Below are 21,773 nucleotides of genomic sequence, written 5' to 3'. Positions count from 1 at the left end.
TGGGGATAAGGTCTGGGGATGGGGATGGGGATGAGCATGGAGATGGGGATGGGGATGGGGATAAGGTCTGGGGATGGGGATGGGGATGAGCATGGAGATGGGGATGGGGATGGGGATGGGGATGGGGATGGGGATGAGGATGGGGATGGAATGGGGCGCCACCCCGGTGCCAGCGGATGGCGCAAGTTTGGGGGCCCCGGGCAGAGCCCGAGCCGGGGGCGAGCGGGCTGGAGGCTCCTGCGCAGAGGACGGGGGTCCGCCGGCGGCCGAGGGAGGAGACCCGCGCCGCTCTCGAGACCCGCGGGCGCGCGCCGAGACGCGGTGGGCGTTGGCACCGGGCCGGCAGTTGGCTGAGCGCCGCCTCTGGGCAGTCGGTCCACACCGGGCTCTCTCCTCCGCCCCGCCTGTCCGAGGCGCAGAAAAGCTGAAGACTCCAGCCAACCATGGCTGATAAGGGCAAGCCCAAGGGCAAGGGGCCGGCGCCGGCGCCGGCGCCACCCCCCGGGCCGGCCAAACCGGAGGACAAGAAGCCCGACGAGAAGTCCCAAGGCGACAAGAAGCCCGGAGAGGACGCGAAGGAGGAGAAGGTGAAATCCGTGCAGCCCAAGGACCAAGTGGGCACGAGGAAAGGGTGTCGCCGCTACCGGTGGGAATTTAAAGACAGCAATAAGGAGTTCTGGTTCAGGGGGCACGCGCTGGTCAAGATCATTTCCATGGTGAGCCGGCCGGGTCTGCTCCCGGGCGGGGAGGAGCAGGGCGGCCGGGCCAGCGAGGCCCTCGCCGCCACTCGGGTGTGTGTTTCCACGCAGGGCTGCCTGATCGCCGCGCTCATCTTCTTCTCAGCAAACACCGTGCACCCCATCCTGACGCTCATCCTCACCGTGGAACTGTCCATCTTCGTCTTTTTCTTTGTCCTCTACACTTTTGCCATCCAAAGATATATGTACTTCATCCTGTGGCCCGTTACCGTAAGTGAGGAGCGGCGCCCCCAGCCCCCACCCCGGCGGGTGCACCGTGCAGCTGGCCGTCAGGGACCCCAGGGAGGCTGCGCAGTCTGGCCGCCGGGGAAGTAGTTAGGTTAAAAAAAAAAAAAATGCTACAGAAGATGAAGCTGTGGACCCGGCATGGTGGCGCACGCTTGTCATCCCAGCATTCGGGAGGCTGAGACAGAAGGATGGCGGTTCCCGGACAGCCTCAGCTACTTAGCCTGACGCCTCTTTGCAACTCAGTGAGACCCTGTTTCAAAATAAAGAATAAAACAGGGCTGGGGGTGTAGCTCATATAAAATGCCCCTGGGTTCCATTTCCAGTACTAAAAAAAAAGAGAGATGTAAAAGATGTAGCTCTAAGTTGGGAGAAGTGTGTGTGTGTGTGTGTGTGTGTGTGTGTGTGTGTGTGTGTGTGTGTGTGTTAATGGGGATTGAATCTAAGAACATTCATGCTAAATTTTCGTCAGAGTGCTGTACTTTTTTTTAAGGGGGAGCAGGGAGAGAGACTAGACTATCCCATTAAAATTAAAGCTTCACACGGGGCATGGTAGCACACACTTGTAATCCCAGCTCTTGGGAGGCTGAGACAGGAGGATCGCACAGGTTCGAAGCCAGCCTTCATTACTTAGTGAGGCTCACAGCAACTTAGTGAGACCCTATTTCCAAATAAGTATAAAATAGGTCTGGAGTATAGCCCGGAGGTAAAAAAAAAAAAAAAAAAAAAAAAAAAAAAAAAAAAGTCAAAATTAAAGCTTTACAGCGGGGCATGATGGTGCTCGCTTGTAATCCCAGCATTTGGGAGGCTGAGACCAGAGGATCACGATTTGCGGACAGCCTCAGCTACTTAGTGAGGCCCTCTGCAACTCAGTATGACCCTGTTTCAAAATAAAGAATAAAAAACTGGGCAGGGGGGTGTAGCTCGGAGGTCAAATGCCTCTGGGTTCCATCCTCAGACCCACCCAAAAAAAAAAAAATTAAAGCTTTACAACAAAAGATATTACAAATAAAAATTTAAGCCAGATGTAGGGGCATATGCCTGTAATCCTAGTACTTGGGAGACTGGGACCAGAGAATCTCATATTCTTGGAGAGCCGCGGCAATCTAGAGACTGTTCAAAAACAACAAGAGCCCATGAGGTGGTGCATGCTTGTAATCGCAGTACTTGGGAGGCTGAGACAGGAGGATCACAGGTTTGCAGGTTTACAGCCATCCTCAGCAAATTACTGAGATCCTATTTAAAAAAAAAAAAAGAGCAAATAGGGCTGGGGGTATAGCTTGGAGGTAGAATGCCCCTGGGTCCCATCCCCAGTACCAAAAATAAATAAACAAATGAATAAGGTAGAAACTCTCTAATTTGGTTCAAATAATATTTTTGCAGTACTGGGGATTGAACCCAGAGGCATTCTACCTCCAAGCTACACCCCCAGCCCTATTTATTATTCTTTATTTTTGAAATAGGGTTTCACTAAGTTGCAGAGAGCCTCACTAAGTAGCCACCATGCCCGGCTTAAATCTCAATTTCTGAATATGGATAAATCTCAGAAACTTTAAAAAGCAAGTGTTAGAAGCCACTAACATATTTCTTATTTTAATATTTTTGAAACACAAAATACAGCTTATGAATATATAATATGTAGGAATAATACAGGGAGACATGGTTTCCAAGGTGTGGCTGCCTCTGGGGGGACAGAAAGAAGAGAGAAGGGTAGAGAAAGGTTTGGAATGGAAGACTGTAAAATCCCATTTCTTGGGTTTTTTTTTTTTTTTGGTGTTGTTGTTTGTTTGTTTTTGTTTTCAGTGTGTGTGCTACTGGGGATTGAACCCAGGGGCATTCTACCACTGAGCTACACTCCCAGCCCTATTTTATTTATTTATTTATTTATTTATTTATTTATTTATTTATTTATTTTATTTTTGGTGGTACTGGGGTTCCTGGAAGCCCTTCTACCTCCGGGCTACGCTCCCAGACCTATTTTATATTTTTGAAACAGGGTCTCTTACGCCAGCGCGGCTGGCTTCGAACCTGCGTGATCCTCCTGTCTCCGCCTCCCAAGCGCAGGGATTACAAGCGTGCGCCACCACGCCCGGCTATTTTATTTATATTTTTGAAACAGGGTTTCACTAAGTTGAAGAGGTCCTTTCTACTTGCTGAGGCTGTCCTCGAACCTGCAATCCTCCTATCTCAGCCTCCCAGGTACTGGGAATACAGGTGTGTGCTACTGTGTCCAGCTCTACTTCCTATTATAGAAACCTAAGCAAGCTGGGCTTAGTGATATGTCTTTTAAAAATACTGATGAGACTTCCAGGAAGATGGCGACCAAGAAAAGCAGCGTTTATGAGTCCTGCTAACACTGAATCTCTATTGCCATAAAATCAGTGCTTTTCATAGCCAGAAAACACTATCAGCAGAGAAATAAAAAATGTAAACACAAGAGACAGAGAAAAAGAAGACTAGAAGAACAACCAGACACCAGAAAAGAAACCAGCCTGCATTGCGGAGCCGCACCAGCACCATCATACCTCACAGCACCAGGCTCCAGAAAGGAAAGGTAAACAAGGAGCTGAAGTGAACAGCTATGGATCATTTGGGGGTAATTCAGCAATTCTTTCAGCACAAAGAATGTCTAAAACTCCCAGTGGCCAAGCTCATCGTGCCTTCAGGGACTCAAAAAGGAGCTCAAAACCAGAAAAGAAATACGCCAGCCTCATGGCTGAGGGCGTGGCAGTGGCGCCATACTGCCAACAGCGGGTTCACCGCTTTTTTCCCCACGACAGCTCCAGAACAGTGCGCACAATAACTGTAAGTGAAATTGCGGCCCCTATAGGAGAAATCCCAGCACTGCACCCCTAGGTACTTGCGCAGCTTTGATAATCTCCCTGCATCTGAGATTTTGCAGTCCAATCCAGTGAAGGAGTAGTGGTGGCAAAGATACCACACCCTAGTCGCAGCTCCCCGTGGGAAAATACCCAGCTCGGCACCCCCATGGTCTCGCGCAGCCTCGATTAACTCCCTGGATCTGAGACTTTGTGATATAACCCAGTAAAGGAGTAGTGGAGGCTGAGATTACAGACTTGAGATCCAGAGCACCCTAAGTGAAGTCGTGGTGACCCAGGGAAGAACCCAGAGAAGGCACAAACTTCTGAAATCATGGGAAAGAGGAACAACAATAGAGCAATGAATGCCCACAACCCCATAATATCAGAACCTGAAAACACAGAAATTCAGAGATCTCCAGAAGATCAAATCAGGAATATAACTGTAGAAATAATACAGGACTTTCTAAAAGAATTTAGAGAGAGTATAAAAGAAATAAAGGATGCAATCATCGAAGTAAAGGCATCAATTCAAACTATAAACAATCGATTAGACCACATGGAGAACAGAATCTCGCTCCTAGAAGACAATCACTCCACAAACTAATGCATAATTTATAGGGGGGAAAAACAGACAGGAGGAATCTGACATTGAAGAAATATGGGCCAATTTTAAGAGAGCTAACCTAAGAATAATTGGAATAGAGGAGGGAAAAGAAGGTGAAACCAAAGGGATCAACAATCTCTTCATAGAAATAGTGGGGGAGAATTTTCCAAACATAGAGCAAAAGTTTGATACACAGGTCCAGGAAACTTATAGAACTCCCTTTAGACAGGAGCAGAGAAGAGGATCCCCACGCCACATAATTGTCAAAATGACCAATGTGGAAGCTAAGCAGAGAATCTTAAAGACAACAAAAAGAAAGGGCCAAGTGACATTCAGAGGCAAACCAATTAGAATCATTCCAGACTTCCCAAACCAAGTTGAGAGCCAGAAGGGCTTGGAGTAACATATTCCAAACTCTGAAAGAAAACAACTTCCAGCCAAAAATTTCCTACCCAGCAAAACTTTCTATCAGATGGGGAAATAAGAAGCTTCCATGACAAACAGAAACTGAAGGAATTTATGTCTTCAAAACCAGCGCTAGAGAAAATACTCAAAGAGGTTAACTACAAAGAAGAAATAGGTAACACACACCAGAACCAGAGAAACAAGATTTTCCATCCAGCAGACAACTAAGCAAAGAATAAACAGTATTTCAAACAAAAATTTTAGGGCCGGGCGTGGTGGCGCACGCTTGTAATCCCCGCGCTTGGGAGGCGGAGACAGGAGGATCGCGCAGGTTCGAAGCCAGCCGCGCTGGCGTAAGAGACCCTGTCTCAAAAATATAAAATAGGTCTGGGAGTGTAGCCCGGAGGAAGAAGGGCTTCCAGGAACCCCAGTACCACCAAAAAAAAAAAAAAAAAAAATTAAAAAAAAATTTTTTTGGTGGTACTGGGGGTGGAACCCAGGGGCTTTCTACCTCCAGCCTATACTCCCAGACCCATTTTATATTTATTTGGAAACAGGGTCTCACTAAGTTGCTGAGAACCTCACTAAGTAGCTGAGGCTGGCTTCAAACCTGTGTGATCCTCCTGTCTCAGCCTCCCAAGTGCAGGGATTACAAGCGTGCACCACTATGCCCGGCTCCAGAAATAAAATCTTAACATGTTAGGAATTAAAAGTTATCTCTCAATAATCACACTGAATATAAATGGCCTCAATTCCCCAATAAAAAGATATAAAGTGGCAAAATGAATTAAAAACCAGAATCCATTCATCTACTGCTTACAAGAAACACACTTTACAAGTAAAGATAGTAACAAACTAAAGGTAAAGGGCTGGAGCAAGGTAATTCATGTTAAGTAGCCATCCTAACAAATGTGAAGTAGTGTTTCACTATAGTTTTCATTTGTATTTCCTTAATGATTAGTTATATTGTGATAATGATGAGTGATATTCATGTGTTTATTGGTCATATAAAAATCTTTGGAGATTCATTATCTATTTTAGTCTTTTACCTATTTCTAAATTGTATTGTTTGCTTTTATTGTTGCTAATTTTTAGGATTTATATTTGGAATATTAATATACCTTCAGATATAGCATTTGGGAATATTTTATCCCATTCTATCAGTAACTTTTATTTCTGTTTACATTGTATTTGGATGTACAATATTTTTCTATTTTTTATGAAGTTTGTTTATTCTTTCGTTGCCTATGCCTTTGGAATCATATCCAAAAAATCACTGCCAATTTCAATGTTGTGAAGTTTTATAACCTGGTTTTCTCCTAAAAGTTTATAGTCTTAAGATTTACATTTAGGTCTTTTATCTGTTTTGAGTTCATATTTGTATATGGTGTTAGGTAAGGGCCCAATTTTATTCTTTTTCATGTGGTTATTATTTTTCAACAATATCTAGTGAAAAGATTATTATTTCCTTCACCAAATGTTCTTGGAAAACTTGTCAAAAATAACTTGACCATATATGGAAGAAAACAAACAAACATATCAAAGTTAATCAGGAAACCAAGCATGGGAAGGAGGGAGGGGGAGGGAAGGGTTAGGGATTAGGTAGGGGCTGACTGGGTGATGTGTGCATGTATATCTCCACAAGTTCTTTTTATCCCATTAAGATGTATGACTACAATGCACCAATGAAAACTTATTTAACAAAAAAATAAAAATATATAATTAAAATATTCTTTAAACTAAAAAAAATTAATAAAAAATACTGATGAGAACCAGGCGTGGTGGCACACGCTTGTAATCCCCGCGCTTGGGAGGCAAAGACAGGAGGATTGCACAGGTTCATAGTCAGCCTCACTGGCTTAAGAGACCCTGTTTCCAAATAAATAAAAAAGGGTCTGGGAGTGTAGCCCAAGGTAGAAGGGCTTCCAGGAACCCCAGTATCACCAAAAACAAACAAACAAAAATAAAACCAAAATACTGAGAAACAGGGCGTGGTTATGCACACTTGTAATCCCAGCATTCGGGAGGCTGAGACAGGAGGATGGCAGTTTGCGGATGGCCTCAGCAACTTAGTGAGGCCCTTTGCAACTCAGTGAGACCCTGTTTTAAAATAAAGAATAAAAAATAGGGCTGGGGGTGTAGATCAGAGATAGAATGCCTCTGGGTTCTATCCCTAATACCTCAAAAATATAAAAAAAAATAAAAAATACTGATGAGAGCCAGGCGTAGTAGTACACACTCGTAATCCCAGTATTTGGGAGGCTGAGACAGGGGGATCACAGGTTTGAGGACAGCTTCAGCCACTTAATGAGGCCCTCCACAACTTAGCGAGAACTTGTTTCAAAATAAAGAATAAAAAATAGGGCTGAGGATATATATAGCTCAGAGGTCAAATGCCCCTGAGTTCAGTCCTTAGTTCCGCCAAAAAAAAAAAGTTAAATTAAAAGAATAATAAAAAAAAATACTGATGAGTAAGGTGTGGTGGCACATACTTGTAATCCTAGTACTTGGGAGGCTGAGACAGGATAATCGCAAGGAGACCCTGTTTCAAATTTTAAAAAAATTAATAAAGCCAGGCATGGTGGCGTACGCTTTTAATCCCAGCACTTGGGAGGCTGAGACAGGAGGATCCTGCAGGTTCGAAGCTAGCCTCAGCTACTTAGTGAGGCTCTCAGCAACTCAGTGAGACCTTGTTTCCAAATAAAATATAAAGTAGGTCTGGGAGCATAGCCCAGAGGTAGAAGTCCCCTGGGCTCCATCCCCAGTACCACAAAAAAAAAAAAAAAAAAAAGTTTTAATAAAAAAATAAAAGAGCTTGGGGAAGATGGCGACGGAGAAAAGTGGGGCTTATGAGCCCCGCTAACAACCAATCTCTATTACTATAAGATCAGTGCCTTTCATAGCCAGAAAACACCATCAGCAGAGAAACAAAAAATGTAATTACAAGGGACAGAGAAAAAGAGGGCTGAAAAAACGAGACACCAGAAAGAAACCAGACCGCAGTGCTGTGGCCGGAGACACGGCGCGGAGCGGCGCGGGCGCCATCTTCCCTTACAGCACCAGGCCCCAGAGAGGAGGGGGACTCAGAACGGAGCTCAGAGCCACTGAGGAGATACACTGGCATCATGGCTGAGGACGTGGCAGCAGTGCCATACTGCCGGCGGCAGCAGCGAGCTCACCAGACGGCACCAGACCAATGCACTCAACAGCCGACCAGGCTCCAGAGAGGAGTGGCGGGCAGCGAGCTGAGGTGAGCCGCTGCGGATCAGCCGGGTGGAATTCAGCAGATTTTTCGGCGCAGGGAGCATCTAAAGCTCACAGTGGCTGGGCTCAGCACATCCTGCAGGGACTCAGAGTGAAGCTCAAAACCAGAGAAATATGCCAGCCTCACGGCTAAGGGTGTGGCAGCGGCGCCATATTGCCACCGGTGGCAGCAGCAGCGAATTCACCAAGTCCACTACAGCTCCATCAGCACACCCAACAACAGTGAGTCAAATTGTGGCCCCTAGAGGAGAAATCCCAGTACTGTACTCCCAGGGACTTGACCCAGGGGGGGAGTGGCGGTGGCAGAGATAATCACACCATAGGAGAATGCCCAACCTGGCATGGTCTAAAGCAGCCTTGATTGACTCCCTGGGTCTGAGACTCTGCGATACAACCCAGTAAAGGAGTAGTGGGGACTGAGATACCACAGACTTGGGACCCAGAGCACCTTAAGTGAAGTCGCAGTGACCCAAGGGAAGAACCCAGAGAAGGCACAAACTTCCGAAATCATAGGAAAGAGGAATAACAATGGAGCAATGAATGCCCACAACCCCACAACATCAGAACCTGATAAAACAGAAATTCAGAGATTTCTAGAAGATCAAATCAGGAAAATAACTGTAGAAATAATAGAGGTGTTTTGTAAAGAATTCAGAGAGAGCCAAAAAGAGATAAAGGATGCAATTAATGAAGTAAAGGCCTCAATTCAAAGTACAAACAACCGATTAGAACACATGGAGAATAGAATCTTGCTCTTAGAAGATGAGCAATCCAAAAATGAACGCATAGTTTCTAAGTTAGAAAAAAAATCCGACAGCAGGAATCTGACATTGAAGAAATATGGGCCCATTTTAAGAGAGCTAACCTAAGAATAATTGGAATAGAGGAGGGAAAAGAAGGTGAAACCAAAGGGATCAACAATCTCTTCAAGGAAGTAATAGCAGAAAATTTTCCAAACATAGAGCAAGAGGTTGATACACAGATCCAGGAAACTTATAGAACTCCCTTTAGACAGGAGCAGAGAAGAGGATCCCCACGCCACATAATTGTCAAAATGACCAATGTGGAAGCTAAGCAGAGAATCTTAAAGACAACAAAAAGAAAGGGCCAAGTGACATTCAGAGGCAAACCAATTAGAATCATTCCAGACTTCCCAAACCAAGTCGAGAGCCAGAAGGGCTTGGAGTAACATATTCCAAACTCTGAAAGAAAACAACTTCCAGCCAAAAATTTCCTACCCAGCAAAACTTTCTATCAGATGGGGAAATAAGAAGCTTCCATGACAAACAGAAACTGAAGGAATTTATGTCTTCAAAACCAGCGCTAGAGAAAATACTCAAAGAGATTAACTACAAAGAAGAAATAGGTAATACACACCAGAACCAGAGAAACAAGATTTTTCATCCAACAGACAACTAAGATTGGTTATCTGTGGAGATTCATTATTTATGTTAGTCTTTTACCTATCTCTAAATTGTATTGTTTGCTTTTATTGTTGCTAATTTTTAGGATTTCTAGTTGGAATATTAATATACCTTCAGATATAGCATTTGGAAATATTTTATCCCATTCTATCAGTAACTTTTAACTCTGTTTACATTGTCTTTGGATATACAATATTTTTTTAATTTTTTAGGGAGTTTGTTTACCCTTATGTTGCCTGTGTCATTGAAGTCATATCCAAGAGATCACTGCCAATTTCAATGTTGTGAGGTTTTATGACCCAGATTTTCTTCTAAAAGTTTATAGTCTTAAGATTTATATTTAGGTTTTTTATCTATTTTGAGTTCATGTTTGTATATGGTGTTAGGTAAGGGTCCAATTTTATTCTTTTTCATGTAATTATTTTTCAACAATATTTAGTTAAAAGATTATTATTTCATCCACCAAATGTTTGTGGAAACATTGTCAAAAATAACTTGACAATATATGGAAGAATTTATCTCTAGGCTTTTATTTAACTCTAATGGTTTATATATCTGCCTTTATAACAGTACTACACTGTTTCAATTATTGTAGCTTTATATGGTTTGAAATCAGAAAATATACATCTTCTAGCTTTGTTCTTTTTCAAGATCGTTTTGGGTATCTAGAGTCCATATTCCATATTAGGATAGATTTTTTTATGAAAAATAAATAAATGTATGATAGTTTCACCTAAAAAAAAGAAAAAATATTCTCTGGTAAGAAAGAAAGCAAAAAGAAATATTGAAATGTTATCTTTAAGTCATCAAAAGCTTGGTATCTAACAAATGAAATTGTTATGTGAGATTATCATTGTTAATTTTGGATAAATTGCTATAATACTAGATGTCAACCACTAAGCCAAGCATAGGAAGGAGGGATGGGGAGGTAACAGGGTGGGGATTGGGTAGGGGCTAACTGGGTGATGTGTGCATGTATGTCTACAAAAGTTTTTTTTTAAATCCCACTATGATGTATGAATACAGTGCACCAATAAAAATAAATAAAAGAATAAAGTAGGGCTGGAGGAATAGGCTGTAGTTAGAATGCTCCCAGGGTTTCAATCCATCCCCAGTTCCAGAAAGAGAGACTTAAGCCAATATTCCAAGATATTAGCATCTATTAAATTATTAAATTCAGGGGCTGGTAGCCTTATTGGGGGAGGGTGTAGGGTGTTCTATTATTTTCTGTATACTTGAAATGAAATACAAATTCAATAAAATAGAAAAGGACTGAGACACAGTGGCCAAGGGATAGATCACCAGGTACCGCAGGTCAGCGAGGGACTGGCTGCCTCTGGTGCGCAAGCGCAGTTTGTCCCAGCTCGTCACCGCAGGAGTATTAGGCGGGAAAGCCGAAATGATAGAGCCACCATCGAGCCAATTCCCAAAAGAAGGTTCGTCTTCTCATCGGTAGGGAGAGGGGAGCAAGGACACGGCCGGGCCAGGCTGAAGCCACAAGGACTGGAGAACGAGGCTGACAGAGAAGGCAGAGGTTGGGGGGAGCGCCGGGACGCTCAGGGAGCTGGCAGGCTTCTAGCCGGGGACCATGTAGCCTGCCCAGGCTCCGGAGAGGGAGGTCGGTCCTGAGAGCGACAGACGGCCGAGCGTGAGAGTGCGGCGGTGGTGTGCAGATGTAAGTGAACACGGGAAGGAGCCGGGTGTGTGATTTGACAGGGATCCCCAGGCTCCCCTGCCCTCCCCCTACCCCGGACTTTGGATCTCCATTCAAAGACCCCAGCTGGGGAGGACTGGTTTATCCGCCTAGCCAGGGTGTATTTACATACATATATTAATTATACATATAATTAATTACATATAATTATATAAATATTTTTGGTACTAGGGATTGAACTCAGGGGCATTCTACCTCCGAACTACACCCCTAGCCCTATGTTATTTTTATTTTGAAACAGAGTCTTGCTTGGTTGATGAGAGTCTCACTACTTGCTGAGGCTGTCCTCGAACCTGCAATCTTCCATTCTCAGCCTCCCAAGCACTGGGATTTCAGGTGGAATGTTGTTGTTGTTGTTGTTGTTGTTGTTGTTGTTGTTGTTGTTGTTGTTCTGGGGGTTGAACCCAGGGGCAGTCTACCCCTGAGCGATACCCCAGGCCCTATTTTATTTTATTTTATTTTTTGTGGTACTGGGGATGGAACCCCGGGACTTTCTAGCTCTGAGCTACACCCCCAGCCCTATTTTTTTTATTCTTTATTTTGAAACAGGGTCTCACTGAGTTGCAGAGGGCCTCACTAAGGAGCTGGGGCTGGCCTCGCACCTCCGGGTTGGGGGGTGGGGGGGGCGGGCTGGGGCCGACCGAATCTCGCTCTCTCAGGACCTACTCAACGACCTGTGCTGCTTTGTATTTCTCATCGGAGCCATTGTCTTCGGGGTCAATATGCGACCCACCATGCCCAGGAGCTACTTGATTGCTTTGGTGAGTCTTTTCCCTGTTGGCTGTGGATTTGCCCTGCGTTTGCCTCTTGTGGAGAACTGAGTACCTCCTCCCCACCCAGGAAAAGAAAAAGAGCTACTTAGCACAAAAATCCTGGGATCAAACCAAAGTTGAGGCAGTGGCTCATGCCTGTCACATTGGAGTCAGTAGTGGGGAGGCCCAGATAGGAGGGTGGTGGGTTTGAGGCCAGCCTCAGCAATACAGAGAGACTCTATTTCAAAAATAAAAAGTAAGTAAGTAAATAAATACATAAGCCAGGCAGGGTGGCGCAGGTTTGGGAGGCTGAAACAGGAGAATCCCAGGTTCGAAGCTAGCCTCAGCAACTTAGTAAAGTTCTCAGCAGTTTAGGGAAACCCTGTTTCCAAATGAAAAATAAAATATGTCTGGAGGTGTAGGTGTAGCTCAAAGGTAGAAAACCCCTGAGTCCAATCCTCAGTACCATAAATAAATAAGTAAATGAATAGATTAATTAATTAATTATGCAAGCAAGCAGAGGATGTAGCTCAGAGGTAGAATACCCCTGGTATCAATATCCAGTACCAAAACAAGTTTCCAGTGGAGAAGCCACTTAAATAAAGACGATGTCCAGGAGCTAACCCAAGCTAATGGCTTCTTTCTAGTGGCTGCTAAGGCCCAGAGCAAAGGGCCTGCCATGGCTGGGGCAGTAGTGCTGGGTGAGTTCTTGGCTTAGGAACCCAGGATCTGCAGGGTCCTTGGCTAACGTGACAGAAAATAACTTCAGCCCGCGCCAGTCAGAGACGTGGAGAGAGGTTTATTTGGGGAAAAAGGGAAGGAAAGACACATTCAAGAGAGAATGCGGCCACCTGGAGATGAAGAAGGCATTTTGGGGAGTTCAGGGTTCTCTTCTTATAGGGGACTTTCGTGAGGGGTGGGCTAGAGAAGGCATGTGAGGATGAGCTCAGTCTGGTAGTCCCGAGGCGGTCTATGGTGGGCAGGTGGTCTGGCAGCCTCAGGGTGGATGAGCTCAGTCCAGTAGTCCCGAGGCGCTTCCTGATGGTCTGGTGGTCTGGTCAGCCTTCAGGCTGATCGGGGTCCTCATTAGCCAACTGACGGATAAACTGGAATATCCTAAATTATAGGTTTCTCAGAAATACTGTAGTTAACTTGAGGATCTACAGGTTTCCCAGGAATTTGGGGGAGAGTCAGGCCTAGGAAAGAGAACTGCTTTGTGGATTAGAGGTTGAAGCACTTCAGCTCCAGGTTCTTATATTAAAGTTATATTTTACTTTTCCTTTCTGTCTGTCTCTTTTCTACCTACTTATTTCTTCTTTCCTACATCAGTAGGAATGGGAAAAGTGAGGACCCAGAGGGACAGACTCAAGAGTCTGTGATCCGGTGGTTTGAGGGGATGAGGGGATGTGTTAAGTAGCATCTTGGGTGAATTAAAAACCTGGAAGGAGCCAGGCGTGGTGGCGCACGCCTGTAATCCCAGTACTTGGGAGGTTGAGACAGGAGGATTACAAGTTCAAGGACAGTCTCATCAACTTAAGGAGACCCTGTTCCCAAAAAATAAAAATAAAATAGAAGTACACCGGCGTGGTGGCGCACGCTTATAATCCCCCCCCCCTTCTTGGGAGGTGGAGATAGGAGGATCGCGCAGGTTCAAACTGGCTTAAGATTCCCTGTTTCCAAATAAAAATATAAAATGGGTCTGGGAGTATAGCCCGGAGGTAGAAGGGTTTCCAGGAACCTCAGTACCACCACCACCAAAAATAAAAATAAATAAATAAATAAATAAATAAAAATAAATAATAAAAATTTAAAATATATATATATATATATATATATATATATATATATATATATATATTCTTTTTTGGTGGTACTGGGATTCCTGGAAGCCCTTCTACCTCCGGGCTACACTCCCAGACCTATTTTATACTTTTTTTTATTTGGAAACAGGGTCTCTTAAGCCAGCGAGGCTGCCTCCGAACCTGCGCCATCCTCCTGTCTCCGCCTCCCAAGCGCGGGGATTACAAGCGTGCGCCACCATGCCCAGCATAAAAAATATTTTGAAGAAATAGAACTGAGGGTGTAACTCGGGAATAGAATGTCCCTGGGCTCAATCCCCAGTACCCGAGAAAGCCAGCAAAAACCAGGAAGGAGACAGGCTGCTTGTGCAATGTTCAACGAAAGTACTGAGGATCCTCTTTGTTTTCTAGATCCTTATAGGCATTTCTGCGTTTTTTGCTTTGATTGATGTATGTCTTCAAAGAAGTCACTTCAAAGGCAAGAAAAGCAAAAAGAACATACTGGTTCCACCTCCAGGCAAAGATGCAAAACCAGAAAATAAACCAGGCGAAACCCCCCCAGCCGCACCGCCTGCTGGGGCTCCACCCGCACAGCCTGCTGGGGCTCCGCCGCCGCCGCCGAAGGGAAAGAAATGACGGCAGGAGAGCGGCCTCTGCCCTCCGGTGCGGCAGCCTATTTTATTTACAGCAAATCATTTCCACTGTCGGGGGTTGTCGTCTTTCTACCTTGGTTTTCTTTTCCACTTGAATAACCACCTTTTCTTGGAAAAGAAATTTTTTCCCTTTAAATGGATTTAAAAACTCAAAGTCGATGTAAACATTATTTAGTGCAACAAAAATTAGTGGAAGTCAAGCGTCGAGGTGCACGCCTGTCATCCCAGTCCTTGGGAGGCTGAGACAGGATCACAGCATCAGCAACCGGGGCACTTTGCAGCTTAGAGACACCCTGTTTCCAAATAAAAAGTTAAATAGGCCTGGAGGGTGTATGTTGGAGGTAGAATGCCCCTGGCTTCAATACCCCGTAACACACACACACACACACACACACACACACACACACACACACACACACAGGCAATAGCCAGACGTGGTGGCGCACGCTTGTAATCCCAGCATTTGGGAGGCTGAGACCAGAGGATCGCGGTTCGAGGACAGCCTCAGCTACTTAGTGAGGCCCTCTGCAACTTCGTGAGACCCTGTTTCAAAATAAAGAATAAAAAATAGGGCTGGGGGTATAGCTCAGAGGTAGAATGCCCTTGGGTTCCATCCCTGGTACCGCAGGAAAAAAAATCCATTTACATTATGAAGACATAATAATCCAAAAATGTTAGGATTTAAACCTTTAATATTGCTGGGCGTGGTGGCGCACATTGTAATCCCAGTACTTGGGAGGCTGAGACAGGACGATCATGTGGGTTTGAATCCAGCCTCAGCTACTTAGTGAGGCTCTCAGAACCTTAGTGTGACCCTGTTTCCAAATAAAAATATAAAAAATAGGTCTGAGAGTGTAGCCCGGAGATAGAAGTCCCCTGTGTTCCATCCCTAGTACCACCAAAAAATAAAAAAAAAAAAATAATGTTTAGGATTAAGCATTCATTCTAGCAACAGAGCCTCAGAATGCATAAAGCAAAAACTAATAGAACTGAAAAAAAAATAGACAAATCCATACTTGTTGAAGACTCCAAACTTTTATTTATAAAACAGATAGAAAACCAGTAAGGATACAGAAGTAAACACCAACAACAACCTGATTGAATTGACATTTATAAAACAGCTCACCTGACAAATACATTTTCTTTCTTTTTTTTTTTTTTTTTTTTTTTTTTTTGTTAGCGGTACAGCCTCAACTATTTAGTGAGGCCCTTTGCGACTCAATGAGACCCGGTTTCAAAATAAATAATAAAACACAGGGCTGGGGGTATAGCTCGGAGGTAGAATGCCTCCATGTTTAATCCTCAGTACCAACATATATATATATTTTTTTTTTAATTTACTTTTGTACTCTCATTGGTGCATTTTGATCTCACATCAGCATGCAATTTACAGCGACAGCGTCATACAGGCACAGGGCTTTCCCCGCTCCTTCCCCATTCCCCACTTCCTCACACATGATGGTGAGATTGACATTGGTATTCTCACATATGCACATGTCAACGCAGTGTCTCCTTCATTAATTCTCCCTCTCCTGCCGCCCCCCCTCCCCAAAACCACCTCCCTCCCTCCACTGGGGTTTCCCCTCCTTTATCTACAGTGTCTCTTATTTCCCAATGAACTCCCGAGCCTCCACATATAAAACATAAGACCCTTCACTTTCTGGGTCTGGCTTCCACAAAACAATGTTCTCCGTCTTCATCCATTTTCCTACAAACTGACATGATTTTGTTGTTTATTGCTCTTAGAATTCCACTGTGTGGCTATCCCATAATTTTGTCATCCATTCATGTGGTTGATGATTTGGCTATTGTGAATTGTGCCACTGTAAGTATGGGTATGAATGTATTACTACAATATTCTGATTTCAGTCCCTTTGGACACCGTGGATCTCATGGTGAAACCAGTCCAAGCTTTCTGAGGAATCTCCACACTGATCTCCATAGTGGCTGAACTAATTTGCAGTTCCACCAACAGTGTAGAAGAGTTTATATGAAAGGACCAATTTTCTTTTTTTTTTCTCATCTTTTTTTTTAATTTAAAATATTTTTAGCCGGGCGTGGTGGCGCACGCTTGTAATCCCCGTGCTTGGGAGGCGGAGACAGGAGGATGGCACAGGTTCGAAGTCGGCTGCGCTGGCTTAAAGAGACCCTGTTTCCAAATAAAAAAGTATAAAAAAGGTCTGGGAGTGTAGCCCAGAGGTAGAAGGGCTTCCAGGAACCCCAGTACCACCCACACACACACACACACACACACACACACACACACACACACACACACGGAAACAGGGTCTCTTGAGCCAGCAAGGCTGGCTTCAAACCTGCTCAATCCTCCTGTCTCTGCCTCCCAAGCATGGGGATTACAAGCATGCACCACCACACCTGGCATTCTTCCTTTTTTTTTTTTTTTTTTGGTGGTACTGAGGATGGAACCCATGGGCCTTCTATTTCCAGGTTACAATCCCAGACCTATTTTATATTTTATTTGGAAACAGGGTCTCTTAAGTCAGATGAGGCTGGCTTTGAACCTGCGTGATCCTCCTGTCTCGGCCTCCCAAGCACGGGGATTACAAGTATGTGCCACCACGCCCGGCCATTTTTTTTTAAATATGAGAAAGCAGTACATGTCTTTTGCAAAAGCTGAGACCCCCAAATACCTAGTGGCAATAAATTTTGTCTCCCCTCCAGAGGCAGAGGTCCACAGCTTCACTTCTGAGAGCAGGTTCTGCTGCTCCACATGCACCCTGGCCTCCAGCACTGCGCAGAGGAGCAAGGTGGCCATGAGAGCTAATGTTTCCCAGAACACGTAGTATGGCGGCCCACCCTGGCTATGCAGGGCTCCCTCTGATACTCCCCAAACCCTTTTACCACTTTGCATGTTGTCCAGAATTCCCGAGCATGTGTGGCAGGAGCAGTCTACTTTTGGGGAGATTTCCTCAAAAGTTCAAAGTGGATTGAACTGGATCTGTCTGCTCCTCCAAATACTGGTCACCACTGCCGCTGCTGCTGCCACTGTCATTTTGGTTCTTTCCTGAACACCTTTCCCACACAGCATGTTTTCCAGGATTCCCGAGCATGTATGGCAGTAGCAGTCTACCTTTGGGGAGATTTCTTTAAAATTTTAAGGTGGATTGGATTGGATCTCTGCCTCTCCCAAATACTGGCCAATGCTGCCACTGCCACTGCCATCTTGGTTCTCTTCCAAGCACCTTTTTCACACAGCATGTTGTCCCAAATTCCCAAGCATGTGCAGCATTAGCATTCTACCTTTGGGGCGATTTCTTTGAATGATCAAGGTGGATTGGATCGGACCTCTGCCTCTCCCAAATACTGGCCACCGCCGCAGCTGCCGCTGCCGCTGCCGCTACCACCATCTCATTTATCTCCCAAACACTTTTCCCACACAGCAAGTTGTCCAGAATTCCTGAGCATGCGCAGCCATAGCAGCCTACCTGTGGGGAGATTTCGTCCAAAGTTCAAGGTGGATTGGATAGGATCTCTACATCTCCCAACTACTGGCCACTGCTGTCATCTCGGTTCTCTCCCAAACAACTTTCCCACACAGCATATTGTCCAGAACTCCTGAGCATGTGCGCAGCAGTAGCAATCTACCTTTGAGGTGATTTCTTTGAAAGTTCAAGGTGGATTGGATGGGAACTCTGCCTCTCCCAAATACTGGCCGCTGCTGCCCCTGCCACCGCCGCCGTCCTCCTGGTTCTCTGCTGAGCACCTTCCTTACATGATATGATGTCCAGAATTCTTAAGCATGAGCAGCAGGAGCAGTTCCCCTTCACGGAGATTTTTTTTCCAAAAGATCAAGGTGGATTGGATAGGATTTGTCTGCTTCTCTTGAATCCTGGCCACTGCTGCCACCATCTTGGCCCCTCTTCAAATTTTTTTAATAAGAAAAGACAGTTTGTGTGTTTTGAAGAGGTTGTGGGATCAAGCACTCAGCAGCAATGAATTTTATCTCCTCTCCAAGAGTGGAGGCCACAGCCTCACCATGTAGAGCAGGATCTGCTGTTCTGAGCACATCACACCCCCTAGTGCAGCATAGAGGAGCGTGGTGGCCAGGCGCACTGAGTTCCTCAGGATGCGTGGCTGGGCTTCCTGCCCAGCACTGCTGGGCTCCCTCCACCACACCCAGATAATTTTTCTTACAAGGTGTGCTGTTAAGAGTTCCCCAGCATGCACGGCTGAAGTGGTCTTTTCTCTAATCTCTTCTGGGATGTTCTTCCAAAAATCACTTTTCTTGCATGGCAGGCGCCTCCTTGTCATCTTCTAATTCTGCCATTATCCATTCTCCTGTATTCTGGATAGGAAGTCACGTCTGGAAATGTCTCCTTCAGTTTTCCCAATCAGATATTAACCCAAAATCTGGTGTCCAGGGCTTCTCCGAGGAATGCATGTCCTTTTTGGCGGCCACCATCTAGCCCTGTATCGGACCAATTTTGTGAACATAGGCATTCATATGTCTTTCTGTCTCTCTGTCTCTCTCTAGTGGGGATTTGAACCTGGGGGCATTCTACCTCAAAGCTACAACCCTAGATCTTTTCATTTTTTGTTTTAAAACTGGGTCTCACTAGGCTGCTGAATCTTGCTAAATCGTTAAGGCTGTCTTTGAACTTGTGACCTTCCTGTCTCAACCTCCCAAATACTGGGATTATAGGCATACGCCATCAAGCTTGGCAGTGTGTGTGTGTGTGTGTGTGTGTGTGTGTGTGTGTGTGTGTATGTGTGTGTGTGTGTCCTTGCACATGCTCACTGGTGATGGAACCTAGAGATATTCTACCTCTGAGTTATACCCCCAGCCCTTTTTTTAATTTTGAACCAGGGTCAACGTTGCTGAGGCCAGCCTTGAACCTGTGATCCTCCTGTCTCAGCCTCTGAAGTACTGGGATTACAGGAATAGGCCACCATGCCAGGCTTGTATGTATCAATTGTGTGTGTGTGTGTGTGTGTGTGTGTGTGTGTGTTACTGGGAATGGAACCCGGGGGCATTCTACCTCTGATCTACCCTAAGTCCTATTATTTTAGTCTTTTTGTTTAATGAATTTATTTGTTTATTTATTTATTTATTTATTTATTTATTTATTTATTTTTGCAGTACTGGGGATGGAACCCAGATCATTCTCCCTACGTACAAGCTACAACCCCAATCCTTTTTTTTTTTTTATTCTTTATTTTAAAACAGGGTCTCACTGAGTTGCAAAGGGCAACTCCCTAAGTAGCCGAGGTTGTCCGGGAACCGCGATCCTCCTGTCTCAGCCTCCCAAATGCTGGAATTATAAGCGTGCACCACCACGCCCCAGCTCGTATCAATTTTTAAAGCCCAACAAATCAACAAAAATATACAAAAGATGTGAATAGCAGAAAAGAAGGGCAAATAGCTCTTTGAACCACTCATAACTAGAGAAATGCAAATTCTCTAATGCACACTGCCAGGTGAGACTTGGTTTCTAAATACCGATCTCCACTAAGAAGGACAAGAGCATCATGAGGATTGGCTGTTCCGGGGCGCGGGCTGAGGACCAGGCAAGAAGAGCCCTACCATGTCAGCAAGTGAAAGCGGGAACAGTAAGGGTGGGCACGTTCCCTGCCTACCGATGGGCCCCTAGTGGCCCAAAGTATGACCACTTGGGGAAAAAATTGTGTGGTAGTGTTTAACCTTGCCAAAGAATAAGTGAAAAAGAAGGGAAAACCTTCTTAGGCATGGAAAAGGGACAGAGCCGCCCGGGTCAACGGGTGGGGGCCTCGTCGTGCAGGAGAGTTCCGGGCGCTCGACATCCTCACCTGCGCTTGGCAGCATCTCTCCCCCTTTGTAAGCTATTCAGAGGTGTGCAGGAGCATGTCACTGCAGTCTCACTCTGCATGCCAAGATGTCTAAGGATGCTGAGCATCTTTTTCTGTGCTTTACTAGACATTTGTCGTTTCTTTGGTGAATTATCATTTCAAATCTTTGCTCCACCCCCCCCCCTCCCCGGTTTGGTACTGGGGTGGAGCGCAGAGGCATTTTACCCCATGTCTGACACTCCCTCGGGCCTTCCTTTGCTACTGCTGCCCGGCTCTCCTCTCAGCCAGCCAGGAATCTTCTTCAGGATTGTTTGGACTCTTGTTTGCTTTCCTGTGCTGTCCACCAAATAGCCAGGATTTCCCAGCATCCTTGGCATCTAGAGCTGCTGTACAATGTACAAGTGTTGGGAAACGATTCCCACAGGACATGACCCTGCACTGTGCTCACTAGGAGGTAAGGAGGACTTGGACTGAAAGGCAGAGGAAGAGCATTCCAAGCAGAAGGGCAGCAGGTCCAAAAGCCCTGTGGCAGGAGGAAGCGTGGTTGGTTCGAGAAGTTGTAAGGTCAGCAGCTGGGGATGGGCAAGAGAGAAAAGGAGTATACAGAGCTGTATCTAGTCTATACCAGGCCTTGAGCAAGACTGGAAGCTCCCCAGATTTGGTTTTGTTTTGCTTGGGGTGGGGTGGAAAGTGGCCACCCTTGGTGATTTAATCATCCCTCTGGCAGCCAAGAGAGAACGCCAAGAGCCTCTCAAACATCCTCACAACAGCCCAGGGCGGCAGGCAGGGCACGAGATGAGCAGCCCCAGAACTCAGGAGGCCGAGACAGGAGGATGGCGGGCGGAAGCCAGCCTGGGCCTCTGTGGAAGCCCTGTCTCAAAACAAAACAACAAAGGGCTGGAACACAGTTTAGTGGCAGACCAAAAAAGGGAGTAGAGATCAGAGAACGCTTTAGAGGGGCAGGTGGCCGGGCTTGGCGGTGGGCGGTGGTAAGGGCAATGGAGGGCAGCCCCCGGCCAGACACAGGACAGAAGCCGGGTGCCCCGAAGCCCTAGAGACTGTGTGTGTGTGTGTGTGTGTGTGTGTGTGTGTGTGTGTGTGTGTGTGTGTGTGTGACATACATGCATAGTCACACCAGCGCGATGCCGAGGCGTGGGGAGGGGGCTCGGTTGGGCCTGAGGGCGTCCCGGGCTGGGTTGGGGTGGGCTGCAGGGCCCAGGCTCCTGGGGCCATCAACACATCAACACAGAGTCCGGGAAGGAGGATGGCTGCCTGGGCTGGCGGAGGGAGGCCGGGAGGTGGCCGGGAAACTCCGGGGGGCGGCGCGGGGCCGGCCGGGGTCCGCGCTGCACAGACCCCCGGGTCTGGGCGTCCGGCCGCTGGGCAGGAAGTCGGGCGGCCGGAGACGCCCCCTCCGGGGCAGGGACAGTGGGCGGCCCGCCGGTGTCCGCGGGCGGTGCCGGGGGCGGGGGATGCGCCCCGCGCCCCGCGCCCGCCAGCCTCGCCTTTTCCTCCTTCCGCACGGTCGGTCGGTCGGGGTTTCCGCTTCCCTCCCGGGCGCTG

At 46.1% G+C, this 21,773-nt stretch overlaps 1 protein-coding gene across 1 annotated transcript; it reads left to right on the top strand.

Annotated features, from left to right (window-relative positions):
* Positions 1-443: 443 nt before the first annotated feature.
* Positions 444-21,009, top strand: CMTM2 (CKLF like MARVEL transmembrane domain containing 2; the record flags this gene model as incomplete). Its single annotated transcript, XM_080703506.1, has 4 exons — positions 444-716; positions 810-968; positions 11,876-11,977; positions 20,938-21,009. 4 exons carry the CDS (start codon positions 444-446, stop codon positions 21,007-21,009), a joined length of 606 nt encoding a protein of 201 aa, XP_080559632.1.
* Positions 21,010-21,773: the final 764 nt, after the last annotated feature.

The sequence above is a fragment of the Muscardinus avellanarius genome, assembly GCF_963383645.1.
Source record: "Muscardinus avellanarius genome assembly, chromosome: 10".
Lineage (NCBI taxonomy): Eukaryota > Metazoa > Chordata > Mammalia > Rodentia > Gliridae > Muscardinus > Muscardinus avellanarius.
The sequence above is the reverse complement of the archived record's forward strand: the minus strand, read 5'-3'. Positions and strand labels throughout refer to the sequence as shown.